We start from the raw sequence: 13,900 nt of genomic DNA, 5'->3' as shown, positions 1-13,900 counted from the left end.
TATTCTGATTCTTATTGTTTTTAATATCTACTTCACCCCCCACAGTAAGCCATCACTACAAACTTGCTACAAAGCCTCTGGGAATCAGTTCTATTAGAATTTAGTATTAATCGGGCTCATAATGACAGAGTTGTTAACTTTTCTTATTAGCAGTGCTTACTGACTTTGTCCCAATATAATACTTGATATGTGGTTTAGAAATTTGATCAAATAATTTTTTGTGTCTTTTTGGAATATTTAAATGTTTCTTTTTTGGGTGAATTCGAGAATTTCCCTGAGAAATTTGTATTTTTATTTAAAAAATGGCGGATTCGAGAGAGTTTATTGCATTCAAATATTTCATTTTTTGTTTTAGTTAATAAAAAACGCCAAAGAATTATTTAACCCTCATAATTTCTATTTATGGACAATGAATAAGATTTTATGGAAATTTGGTCTAAAAATGAATTGTACATAGAAAAATAAAACAAAATTGTAGTAAAACCGTTAGTAAAATCGTATAAAATAAAATAGTTTTGCTAAGCCTAGTATTGCATAGCACATTAGTGGTGAGTGTGATCCATTTGAAACTACAGAAATATTATTAAAAAAAACTTTTCCAGAGTTATGTCGACGTTGTGGGTCATATCTTGATTGGTAAATTGAATAATCGGTTGTTTCTTGATTATTTTGTAAGGAATTTCGATAGTAGTCAAAACTGGATGCCAGCTGTATTCCGTTCTCAGGGTTGATTTGAGGAATAAAATTCGACATTTGCTGATATTGGACAAACGCGTTTGGATTGTGAGGGAATTGTCCGTTTTGGAAACTAGTTCCAAAGTTGGAATATGCTTGATAGTTAAATGGATTTTGTTGAGAGTACAAATCAGTCAATGGGGGTCTCGTAAAGTTGCCATTTTCAGGGAAATAATTTTCACTGATATTCATGCTATGACTGGATATAGGATGTGACACAACTTGATGTGTCATGTCCATAGGAATAAAATGATGGTCCTTTTTTGCCAGATTTTTGTTTTTTCTACGTGGTCTGTATTTATAGTCCGGGTAGTCTCGCATGTGGATAGTTCGAAGTCTTCTGGACTCTTCGACGAAAGGTTTTTTGTCTTCCTCGGATAACATCTTCCAATTATTTCCCAATCTTTTTGAAATTTCAGAATTATGCATTTTTGGATTTTCCGAAGACATTTTTTTACGTTGGACTCTCGACCAGACCATAAAAGAATTCATTGGTCTCTTGATTCTATTTTTTCCATTCGAAATTGGAGCACTTTCAACGTTCTGGTCTTGCTGGTAGTTAACAATCGAAGTTGATTGAGGATTGTTTTCAAATTTATCGGAGATTGAATTGTATTCCATTTGTGGAGCGGAGTACACTTTTTCCAAGTTATTAGAAACATTGAATTTGTAATGAGAATTATAATTTTCGTGGTATTTCTTTGATAATAAATTACCCGTTGAATCATTCTGATTGTATTCCAATTGTTGAATAGACATCAATTTATGCTGTTCCATTTACTCTATAAATTATTATGAAAATAATAAGACCAACAAAATCTCCACACTCAAACTTTGTTTGCGAAACAATGACCATTTGTTCTCTTGAATAGTCGAAATAACGCGTTCATACGCCGCCCTGACGACGCGTATTTTATTTTTCAACAAAATATGTCTTTAAACATTCAACCGTAAAATTAAAGCTCATCCCCTTTTTTAAAATATCTCAACATCAAATATTCGGGGAATTTTTAATGTTTTTCTACACGTAAAATAATTTTTTGGGTTAAATTGGTTTTAAGTGCGGTATTGAAATATGCACTTGTGGGAACAAAAGGGAGCCATAAATATTGGATTTTAGGCAATAAATCACAGCTGAATAGAAAAACTCTTTGTTATTGAGGTTTTATTAATGGGATGACGGAAAGTGGAAACAATAGGCTGACCCAATTCAAAATCTGAATTACTTTCGTATCCAAGGCATTAAAGAATTGAAGTAAATATGCCAACAATGCAAGTATTAAGCCACAAATCGACATTCGCTTATTGACGATTAAAGATGGTAGATGATAGGAAACGCTATATAATTATTAGAAATATTGAACAAGGAATAGACTGAAGACAATATCATTTATCAATTGCTGGAACATCAATCAAACCGCTTTGATTTGTGCACGTGCAAATACCCATTTTATATCCTAAAAAATATTTATTTTACCAAAAATACATTCATTTTTGATTATATAAAAATTGAGTCAATCATATTATATCACAAATAATATTAACTAATATAGTCTTAATTAAAACTTTTAATTCTTTCTTCAATAAGTAGATGTATTATATCTTTCTTTAAAAATGATTGGTCTTCCTCACTTTGAATTAAACTATTACTTTATAGTAACTGGCAATGGAGTGTATTTTGTCGGGGAATTGTTTTTTATAGTTGAAACACAATGGACTTCCAATTAAAATTGGCCAATTGTAAAAATATAATAAGGTAATTCATTTATTTCTCAATAGACGTGAATATTGCTGTCATAAAATCATTTTATGAAAAACAATAATTACAAGAATAAGAGAATATTGGTTTTTCTATTATTTTACGTACATTAATTACGAAATTTTCTTTTTGATTTCCCAAAAATAATTTGAGTCTCACTTTCAATATTTAAAATCATAAATTATATTTTTTCAGTTATTTTGCCTTTTTCAAACTAGTTTCAATTATCAGGATTATTTTCTAGATTATAAAATTTATGTCAATATCCAAAGCTTTCATCAATCATAATCCGATTTATAAAAGTCGTCAACATAAACCAATAATGAATGAAAATGTAGAAAAACAAATTCCATTTAATAATTGTGGATTCTTATGTCATTATGACGATCAAGATTTTCTACCAAAGCCATCATATTGCACGTGGCATCTCTTTTGGAAGCCGATCTTATTTCTGATGTCATTTATAAAGTCAGAAGTTAGTAGTTGTCAAGTCCTGTTTTTGCCTTTACAGCAGATTACTTCTGAGTTTCCAATGGCAGGATAAATGACAAATGAGAAAACATGTCCGTGCACGTTGAATTTAACTTTTTACTGAAATTTTGATTGTCGTTCGCATTTTCTTATTTTTAGGATAAAGAATTTGAAATTGACACGAAAGAGTTAAAATATAAAAACCAACCTCATTGTTGTAAAATTTAAGAATCCCATACTTTCCTGAAACATTTGTTTATTTAAAAATATCCCAAAAGATATGACTGATTTTACCATTGGTGTATACTGTTTGCGGTATCTAAAATACATTGTTTGTGGTATCTAAAAATAGAAGTGATTGATCGCTGCATTTTTAGGGTTAGGGTCTCCTCGGTGTATCGGGAAAAGTTCTTTTAAAATACCCTGAAAAGATGTGGGATACATCCATATTTATGGTAAGGAATTTGTTACAAAATAAAAAAAGTTATCCAAATGTACAATTTGGTTAGCTGGCTTTTTCAGAAAATATCGGTCACTGTGCTTTGCGGAAACTGCTACTCAATACGGCGGCACTAAGCTGACTTTTAGGCTCAGATGTATTAACAACACAAAAATATAAGACCACCGGTGACATTAATTAGGGAAATGAATTATTCGATTGACTAAATTTTATTTATCAGCATATAACATGATCTAAAATTTCCGTTTCTAACTATCAGTGTCATATAGATGATCACATCTTCTAACAGTAAAATGAGGTGTTCGGATAGGACAGTAAAATGAGCAAAGTTGTTGAGTTCAAAAATCAAAAAAAAGACACTCCGAAGCAGTAGCAAAAGCTTTTTGTTTGAATTTCAATTGGTCATAAAAATATAAATGTCTTTTTAGAAGTATCTCACAGAACATAACATCCAACGTGATTTCCAACGTTTTATTTCTTATTTCCTTTTTCTTTTTATAGGCTAGTCCTTATGGTGGAAACCTTAAATGTCTATTTATTTAAAAAATGAAATTCTTTGATGTTAGAATATTAAACTAAATTATTTTTTGAATAATTAAATTTTTTAATTAATTTTATTATTCTATTTTGTGATGGGGATCCTGTATCACCAAAAAATAGAAAGGCAAAAGACATTTCTGCTGACACTAATTCTGATCTCAATATGTGTCTTATCGTTCATAACAAGACTCCACTCCGTCATAAAATTCGAAAGCATAATCCACGAATTCGACCCCTGGTTTAACTATCGTGCCACAAAAATGATGGTCGAGAACTCATTTTATGACTTTATAAACTGGTTTGACGAGTCAGCCTGGTATCCCCTGGGAAGAGACGTCGGCGGAACAGTTTACCCAGGCATAATGAGCACATCCGGCCTCCTCCATTGGGCACTCCACTCCCTCAGCCTCCCAGTCCACATCCGTGAAGTCTGTGTATTCCTTCCTGCCTTCTACAGTGGTCTAATGGCCATCACAGCCTATTTATTTGCCTCAGAAGTGTGGAATAAATCAGCCGGGTTGATCTCCGCCTTCATAATGAGCATAAGTAGTCCCCTTCCACTCATTTCCAGTCCCCGGATATGTCTCCCGATCAGTTGCAGGGAGTTATGACTATGAATGTATTTCAATATTTATAATCATGTTTACTCTGTATTTGTGGGCCAGGACTGTCAAGTCTGGGAGTCTCCTTTGGGCAGTTTTTACTGCTTTTTTCTACTTATATGCAGTTGGTGGAGGTTTATTGACTTGTAGGTGGCTTCCTGGGGAGGATATATTTATGTAATCAACGTCATCCCTCTCCATGTGTTCATACTTGTTATATCTGGTCGATATACTAGTAAATTGTTTTGTGGTTTGGTTTATACATGTTTTATTATCAGCTTATACTACTTTTTATATTCTTGGCCTACTTATGTCTATGCAGATACCTTTTGTGGGATTCCTTCCGCTCACAACCAGCGAACATATGTCTTCTCTCAGTAATATTCGTATAATATGTCAGTGGTGTTTCTACTGCTCTGTTTGGTCGGACTTTTTAAGCATTTGGGATCACTAAGTGACTCTCGTTGGGCAGCCAAGGTGGTTTTGTTGTGTTTGGGTGTGTTTGGCCTCGTTAGTGTGTTGATGGTGGGCGTCCTTACTTATTTGGGTAGTCTTTTTGGGGGTTATTAGTGAAGGGGTCATTTCCCCTTGGACTGGCCGTCTTTATTCGTTGTTTGACACTTCCTATGCGGCCATCAACATTCCAATCATTTCTTCTGTCGCTGAACATCAGATTTCTATTTGGACGAGATATTTTATTGACTTGCATTTTATTCCGACTGTTTTTCCGATTGGAATTTGGCTGGCTTTTTCTCGTTTGAGTGATCAAATGATTCTGGTTCTCACTCTGGCTGTCACTTCTGCTTATTTTTCTGGGATGATGGTCAGACTGGTGATTATTCTGACCCCAATTTCCGCGATTGTGTCATCCTTTGCCTTGGAGTCCGTTTTCCGTAGAATTTCTCGATCCCACCGAACTGAGAAAAATTCATTTTTTTCATTCTCGATGGCCACAACTTCACTTTTTGCCGCGATTGCGTTATTTGTTGTGCACAGCACGTGGATTACTGCCGTGATGTATTCGGGGACTTCGATCGTGCTGGAAGGAAGCGGACAGGACGGGTACTGATCAGTCAACTATTGGCAGAGCCCACCACATTATCGACGACTACAGAGAGGCCTACTACTGGCTGGGAAGGAACACCCCAAAGGACTCCAAGATCATGTCCTGGTGGGATTACGGATACCAAATAACGGGGTTTTCTAACAGAACCACCATAGTGGATAATAATACGTGGAATAATACTCATATTGCCACTGTACTGTTCTCCTAATCAAATTAGGTGGGCAAAGCTATGGCCTCCAATGAGTCACGGGCTGCCGAAATAGCTCGGGAATTGGACGTGGATTATGTTCTGGTGGTGTTTGGGGGATATTTGGGGTATGACTCGGACGATATCGCCAAGTTTCTGTGGATGGTCCGAATATCCGAAGGGGAGTACCCTAACGAGATCCACGTGCCCAATTGCCCGATATTTTAGGAAAATGAGTATTTTGACTCGGAGGGGAACTATAACATTGGAAAGGGCGTTTCTGAGAGGATGAAGTCTTCTTTGATGTTCCGACTTTGTTACTACCGTTTTCATAACAAGCTGGTAGTATTATACATATATTAAAGACTAATGGATATGACAAGTCGAGGAGACAGATGGTTGGGCATGTAGTCAATGAGTTGACTCACATGGAGGAGGCATTTACGAGCGAGAATTGGATTGTGAGGATATATAAAGTTAAGGATCTGCCTTTTCGTGTCAGACTTACATATAAGCCGACATTTCCAATAAGTCTGCCAATGTCTAGAAAAGTAGATTTGTGTGGTTGTAATGTGTAGAATTCGAGGACCACTAAGGGGTCCATTTATGGAAGAGGGTGATTGTCTGGTTTTTTGACTTTATTTTTGGTTTAAACTAAAGTTTATTGGGATAGTTTTATTGTTATGTTTGTGCTGGTGTTGGGGGTTTTGTAGTTGCTGATTTTTGAATTAGGTGGTCTGATTAGACACAAAATATATTTAAAATTGTAGTATCTTCTTGGGAGATTTCCTAACTGAATTTTCAACTACACTGAATTTAAAAAATATTTCAATTAGAGCTGTAATCTATTTTAGACTAAATTATCCAGGAATAGTTTTCATTTAGAAAAGAATAACGACGTCAGCAAAACTACAATTTATTGATCTCTTATAATCAATGATTGCTGTATTCCTGATCAAGTTGCAACAATCGCTTCAACTAAATTTAATATAGTGCAATTTAGATTTAAAAACGTTCAAGGTCATTAGAATGAATCAGCATTTCAACATCAACAATATGTTGATCTGTAGGAAGCATGTAATTAGCGTCTCTAACAATCGATTGCATAAAATTCGTAGCGGATTTATTATGTCCATTCACTTGGATATACCTTTCCTTGAGAACCAAATTTGCTGAGGAACATCAACAAATTATTATTTCCCACTCCAATAAAGTTCTCTCAAAAATGCACGTCTATTTTCTTGAATAAAATTGTCTATCTCTCCGCCTTCAATTGTGTACTTTCATCTTTCTTCCACTTTTAATACCATAGATTCGACACAAATTTAGATAGATACACCTTACAACTTTTACGGGCCTGTGTTATAAATAGAGCGGACTAGGTACCAAAGTTAAAATTTAATAATAGTAAGTAAATACTGTTATCATCCCAGAAACTGGAAATTTGATTGGGTAACCTTTCGACCTGAGATTACAAAAAATCTCGTAAACTTGGGCATTCAATTCGTGTCCAATTGTCGCTTTGGATGTTGAGAAGCCTTGAGCTAGGATTCCTTTTCTTGCTGGCAGGTATAGCATTCTTTTAGAGATGTTAAATCTTTCTCCTTAAAAAAATAAAACAGAAAATATTTAGGTCAGTTTTATCAAAGACGACTAGAATATTATAACCCTAGTCGATGTAAATATACAAATTTTCTGTAATTTCATCAATTCGTTAAAATAATTTAATTTAAATGTCACAAGGTTGAAGTATTGCTGTCGTATTTTCAGAAAGATATTTAAACGATTTATATTTGAATAATTCTCAGTTTTATGGCACCCAGCATTATCCAAAATTAAAAAATTTCTTCTTCGATATATTATCCCGTGTTGAAAATTTTATTTGTCATCCACGAATTTTTTGAATGAATACATAGGATTCCTATCCAACATATCGAAATCTCTTAGCAACGATGAAATCTGAATTTTTTAATAACCAAAAGTTACATTTTTCAAAATTAAATTTAGACATCAAAGAACTCTGGCTCTTTCTTTATTGTGTTCAATTCAATTGTTTAATTTATAATGTTAACTAAATTTTTTAATTTTTTTGCTCGTGAACTAACTAAGTGGACTGACTATTGCTAATTTATAAACAAAAAAATCAATTATAATCAAATAACGAATAAATTTACCCTACAAATATAAACACATCAAATTAATGTACAGAAATTTCAAAAATGTTATCTCTACGGACTATCCTCCATCCTGAATAGCTTAAAATATACGTTCACGACTTTAGTTCAAAAATGCCTTTTATTTCTGACCATAACTCGTCTCAAACGCGATTAATTTAGCATTGTTCAAGGTCGACTTTAATTCCTTTCAAGAGGCATTTTAAAAAAGGTATTGAAGCACACAACATCCCAGATGAAAAGTCTGCCTCCATGGAAAGATATAGCCATTTAGAAATTATTTTTTTAATTCAATAAATATAGCGTCACTATAAATAACACATCAACTTTAATAACTGCTATGAAACTTATTGGATACTCCTAGTGTTGTTGTGGTGCTGTTCATGTCCGTTTTTCTCGATAAGAAGAAAATGAATCCCATGGGCCCTCCTGCAGAAGTAAATTATAAAAAAGATATGGTGGATGCAGGAACGATGTCTCTGGGGCTGGATAATGCCACAAGAGCTTATATAAACAATAACCCTACGTTTGGAAGTCGTGTTGCCAATACTAACTTTCACACTCTTTCTGCCATTATTGAGGATGTCGATTGTGTCTCTAAGAATGAATGGGTGTCACAGGCTGTTCATGCCACCAGACAAAGACTGGGGAGAATACCCAGAGGTGGCTGGAGTTTTATCCTTGAAAAGTTCAACGTGAAATTTTCTGAGAGTACGAGTCTAACCAGATTGAAAAATATGGCCAATCTCAAACCAGTAGTTGGTAACAATAATGAAGCTGGTGGATCTAATAGCAAACAATTCCCAACAAGGGAACAAGTGGAAATCTCCAATTTCAGAAATTGCCTGGAAGAGATTAATTTCCAAATTAAGGAAGTTAAATCGATACCGAGAGAGGCTCGTAAGCCTACATGGAAAATTCCAAGAAAATATGTCAAAGCTGATATTTTAATGGGATTAAACTCTGCAATATATCATATTACAAAGGACGATCCACCTCGAGATATCAATGCAATTTGTGATATTTTATATGCTGCCCAGTGTGCCTACTCAGTCTTAACTAAGAAAGTTAAGCCACAGACCACATGGTTGGGAAATACCGAGGCGAAGATCTCAAAATTATCCGCAGAACTAGAACTTGTAAATTGTTACGTAAGACAGGCTCTGCCACAGTGTGAAAAACAAAATGTGATGGATATTCTATGTCGTTATGGATATAAAAAGAAGAAAAAAGGAGAGCTTTCGAGAATCGAATCCTTACTACATGACCTAATCAGAGTTAAGAAAAAACAAATTGCTGTATATAACTCGAGGAAGGACTTCCGTAAGGACAATGTTTGCTTCGAACTAAACAGAAGAAGATTTTACAGAAACTTATCAAAGAGTAATGAAGTCACAACATACTCTTTTGACGATGAGGAGTGCATGTCGTTCTGGGAAAAAGTATGGAGCAAAAGGCGCGAAATATCCGTGTCACTGGACAATGTTAGTAAAAGAATAACCGGCAGTGAAGACATGTTGCCAGATTTAACAAATAATTACATAATGGAGATCATTAAATATCTTCCTGACTGGAAGGCACCGGGATGTGACGGAATATATAATTTCTTCATTAAAAGACTAGAATCTCTGCATGAATTTTTATGTGTTGAAATCAAGAAAATAATCAACGGTGATTACATGCCAGAAAACTGGTTTTATACTGGAATTACATATCTAATTCCTAAAAAGAACGATTGTGAGACCCCGAAAGATTTACGGCCTATAACATGCATGTCGACACTTTATAAGTTAGTTACCAAGTGTGTTAATGGAAAACTGTCTGAGTTCATGGATGTATTTGGCTTAATTTCCGACAATCAACTTGGTACGAGGAGACAGTGTCAGGGTGCTAAAGAACAGGCCCTTATTAACCAATGCCTAAATAAAGAGTATGGAAATGGGCTATACTCTGCATGGATTGATGTCAAGAAGGCTTTCGATTCTGTTGACCACGACTTTCTATTTCATGTGTTGGAGTGCTCTGGGATACCTGTATGGATTGTTAACTTTGTGAAAAGGACTGTACGAATGTGGACTGTAAAGCTCCATGTTGACGGAAGGAGAATTGGTTCTGTAAAGTTGAGCCGAGGGATTTTACAAGGAGACTCGTTATCTCCGCAACTGTTTGTTATGGTGATGGACCCACTAAGCAGGATTCTTAATGCCATGTTTCCAAAGGTTCAGATTAATCAACAGGACCCAAATATGTTGACCTATTCTACTAATCATTTGTTCTTCATTGACGACCTAAAGATATTCGCTCTTAAAGAAGATGTAGTAATTAAAATGATGGAAGCTGTTGATGGATTCTTTAAAACTGTTGGCTTGGAGATGAATTCAGAAAAGTCTGCATCAAATGTCAAATCTTTATCTTGTTGTGAGACTTTGGAAGGAGTCAAAGGATATCGCTACTTGGGTGTACTTGAAGATGCAGGAAGTAATGTTCTTAAGAGTAAAGTAATGGATTCTATCCTTGGAAATGTAAAGGAAAGGATAACCATGCTTTCAAAGACGAAATTAAATGCGGTAAATTTATTCCACGCTATAAATGAACATGCCATTTCTCTATATAATTATTACATTGGACTCATTAATATTGAACCTCATGAATTTGATTGTATTGACCGTCAAATACGACAACTTCTTACGACTCTCAGACTCCATCTCAAACCTGCAAATAAAGAGAGGTTATATTTAAATCGGAAATCTCTTGGGAGAGGACTTGCTTCAGTCTCTTTCAGAAGTGAACTGATACTTTTCCAGTTCATGAAAAGTTTAGAAAGACAGTCGACAGTATGCTTACGGAGATCGGGAATCCTGCGTGTGATACAAATAAATAAATGGCATATGGCCACAATTGCAGGATTTCTCGCCTCCAAGTATGCAATTCTCGACATGGAGAATTTGGGTGTTGAATTTATCAAAGATGCTCAAAGAAAATATTTGCTTAAGAACATCAATTGTAAAATGCTACATTCGGTTCTATTCAAATGCATGGACGAACAAAATGTTGATCTAGCCACATCCTCAGAGTGGTTATCTAAAGGAAATAATGGTCCACGGAGTGAAGCATTGTACTGTCTCTTGCAGGATAGGAATTTGTTCTTCACATCCATGGGATCTTTATGCAGTCACTGCAAAAAATGCAAGAAAACAGTTGATCATTTGGCTACGCAGTGTGGAAAGATGTTAAACAGTGATTATCTGCGGAGACACAATGAAGTTGTGAAGTGCATTCACCTTCATTTGTGTCGAACCTACGGTATTAAGAGAGGAAGCAAATTAAAGACTCATTCTGTTCAGTCCATATTATCGACGCAGAATGTTGAAATCAGAGTCGATATGTCAATCATGACGGAAACTAAAGTTCAATCCAACAAACCAGATATCTTCGTGTATGACAAAACCAAACAAGAGATAACCTTAATTGAAGTTGGCATCACGTCACAAGATCGCCTCAAACAAGTCGAAATCGAGAAATTTCGTAAATATGATCTGCTCGCAAACGAACTTTCGATACTTTATGATGCAAAGGTAAAGATTATCCCGGTTGTCTTGACCTGGGACGGTGTTGTTTCGAGATATTTCAAAAACTATATGGACAAATTATCGATCGAAAAAGCCACAAGAACTTATATTCAATCTGTCGTTTTAAAAAGGACTCTAGAAAGCATGGTAGTTGAACACAGACATGGAGTGAGAGTATCTGCCGAAGAATACGCCTCTGCTGCTTACCAGCTTGCAGAAGTGGCATGCTGCCGTGACACGCCGGTGAAAGATGTGAGACAAATAGAAAATCTATCTGACTGGGAGATGGAGAGTGAGAAGGAACTGGTTGCAAGCTCTTCTCCTAAAAGGAGGAGAAAGATTCCAATAAGCGGGACTGAGAATCTAAATTAAATAGTCTAGCTTAAGTTAAATTTTGTTTCTTTTAATAATAGACTAATATCAATTGGATACTCCTTTCTTCCGTTGTTGCCAACACTCATTTTTGTAATTTACATAGAAGCTCGATTGCTGTTTCCAGCGAGAACTGTCAATTCATTCCATACACACGTGACATATAATATCTTGCCGTGTTTATCCACATGAGCGACAATAGACGCACTAATCTTATCCCAAACTCTGTAGTATGTTGGACATGTTTGAAAATTGGGCACTGGGAGCATATAAAAAAATCAATCGTATTAACACTCTAAAAACTGATCCAAAATTGATTCATTTATGAAAATGAATCCTTGAAATGTATTTGCAACTTTTGTTGAGAAGATTGTTGTGTTGAGAATTTTGTTGAATTTCCGGCATTTTCAATTCAGAGCAAACAGCCATTTTATTTTTGCTGCAAAAAATGTTTTTTAACAGTTTAACTTGATTGACACTAAATTTAATACTTGGTTTTTTAAGGAAATAGGACGTAAAATAAAGACTTTAAAAAACTTGCAACTTTATCCTAAAATCGTTCAAATTTCTTTAAACTGAAAGTCTCTTTATAAAAGTCTGAAGAAGAGATTGTGGAAAGATTTATTAATTGTCTAATGAATACAAATGTGAAGCTTACTGAGTCTTTCCGGTGGTTTATATGTGAAGAAATGCTACGTTTGTTCGAGATCGGAACTTATTTTTCGAAAAACCGAATTAAAGTGCACTCATTCCAACATTGTAAAAAACATTGATTATTTGGCTACAAAATGTGACCGAATGCTCATCAGTGATTATTTTTAGAATTCTACAAAAGACCGGTTTAATAAAAAAGATCCCAGAAAGTATTCGAGTTGAGTACAGCTGTGGGTGGATGACAAAGATGACTGTCAGCAGATTGAGGTCAATGATTTGTTCGACATTACAAGATTGAGGTCAATGATTTGATGAAGAATTCAAAGAACGACGCTTTAACGAATGACATGACGAGGACAATAAAAGGAGGTTAAAAAATGAACAGAAAGACTCTCAACTCTAAAAATCTTAGGATGAAGAAGTTTTTGCAGAAATAATAAGAATAGTTCACAAAAATGACGTAAAAGTTGAGAATTCCATCTTTTATTAATTTGATATGAATTAGTTATTTTTATTTAACTTTATCATAATTTTTATTACATTAAATTATAAGAATTAAATTTATACTGTTCTCATTTAATGACCTCAAATACAGCTGTGTTATTCTCTCGCATTCGCGAATTCATAAAAGATGATAAAAATTTAGAAAGGGTACCAAATCATATTTCCACTTGTCTTCAAAATATTTTTTTTGATACGGAACTTGAAAAAAAACTTTTTGACCTTTACGAAAAGGCTCCTCAATTTGACTGTCATCCATCAATTCCTTTCAATGGCCTTCGAAGTTATTTCTCTATTTTGGATAAGTCAATCAAACCAATCTATGACATAACCGTCGAAATATCCACAGAAAAATACAACAGCAAAGCCCAAACAAATAATCTACGTCAGCACGTTGATATTCTAGAACAGATGCTAAAACTGGCTGATGTGATGGACCTACTTGTGTCTCCAAATACAAGCAGCTCCAATCCTCGGCAAATGGAGCAAGTAATCGAAAAGATAAACCAAGTTGACCAAACTGTATTTTTTCGCTCAAAAATGGCATTTTTTGTAATATTGATTGATAATTTTCGAGTTTCCAAGTGCCTTCCACAAACCTTTAAATCTCTTGGCTTCATTTTTTGTGGCCTGTCGAGTCAAAAATACGGCGACGAAAGGTAATTTTTTATCAAGTATGTTCGACATTGCAAGATTGACCAACTCCGACTATTTTCTCAGATCGAAATTTGTTTTTATTCATTTATTCACATAGATTGCTTTTTTTAATAATTTTGTGAACTTGCAGGCAGTTACTGATGTTTGGAATTT

At 34.7% G+C, this 13,900-nt stretch overlaps 2 protein-coding genes across 2 annotated transcripts; one reads left to right on the top strand and one right to left on the bottom strand.

The window, feature by feature from the left end:
• Window positions 1–486: 486 nt before the first annotated feature.
• On the bottom strand, window positions 487–1,619 carry LOC115231871 (transcription factor sox-2-like). Its single transcript, XM_029801784.1, has 2 exons — window positions 1,550–1,619; window positions 487–1,517 (listed from the first exon to the last, which is right to left on the bottom strand). The coding sequence occupies exon 2, from the start codon at window positions 1,510–1,512 to the stop codon at window positions 487–489; it is 1,026 nt and encodes a 341-aa protein (XP_029657644.1). The 5' UTR covers window positions 1,513–1,517; window positions 1,550–1,619.
• Window positions 1,620–8,377: 6,758 nt separating this feature from the next.
• Window positions 8,378–11,935, top strand: LOC115231870. The gene has a single exon (XM_029801783.1). It carries the CDS (start codon window positions 8,378–8,380, stop codon window positions 11,933–11,935), a length of 3,558 nt encoding a protein of 1,185 aa, XP_029657643.1.
• Window positions 11,936–13,900: the final 1,965 nt, after the last annotated feature.

The sequence above is a fragment of the Octopus sinensis genome, unplaced genomic scaffold, assembly GCF_006345805.1.
Source record: "Octopus sinensis unplaced genomic scaffold, ASM634580v1 Contig18913, whole genome shotgun sequence".
Taxonomy (NCBI): Eukaryota; Metazoa; Mollusca; class Cephalopoda; order Octopoda; family Octopodidae; genus Octopus; species Octopus sinensis.
The sequence above is the reverse complement of the archived record's forward strand: the minus strand, read 5'-3'. Positions and strand labels throughout refer to the sequence as shown.

Coding starts and splice junctions, on each gene's coding strand:
- LOC115231871 (XM_029801784.1), bottom strand. CDS start 1,512: ATGGAACAGCATAAATTGATGTCTATTCAACAATTGGAATACAATCAG.
- LOC115231870 (XM_029801783.1), top strand. CDS start 8,378: ATGTCCGTTTTTCTCGATAAGAAGAAAATGAATCCCATGGGCCCTCCT.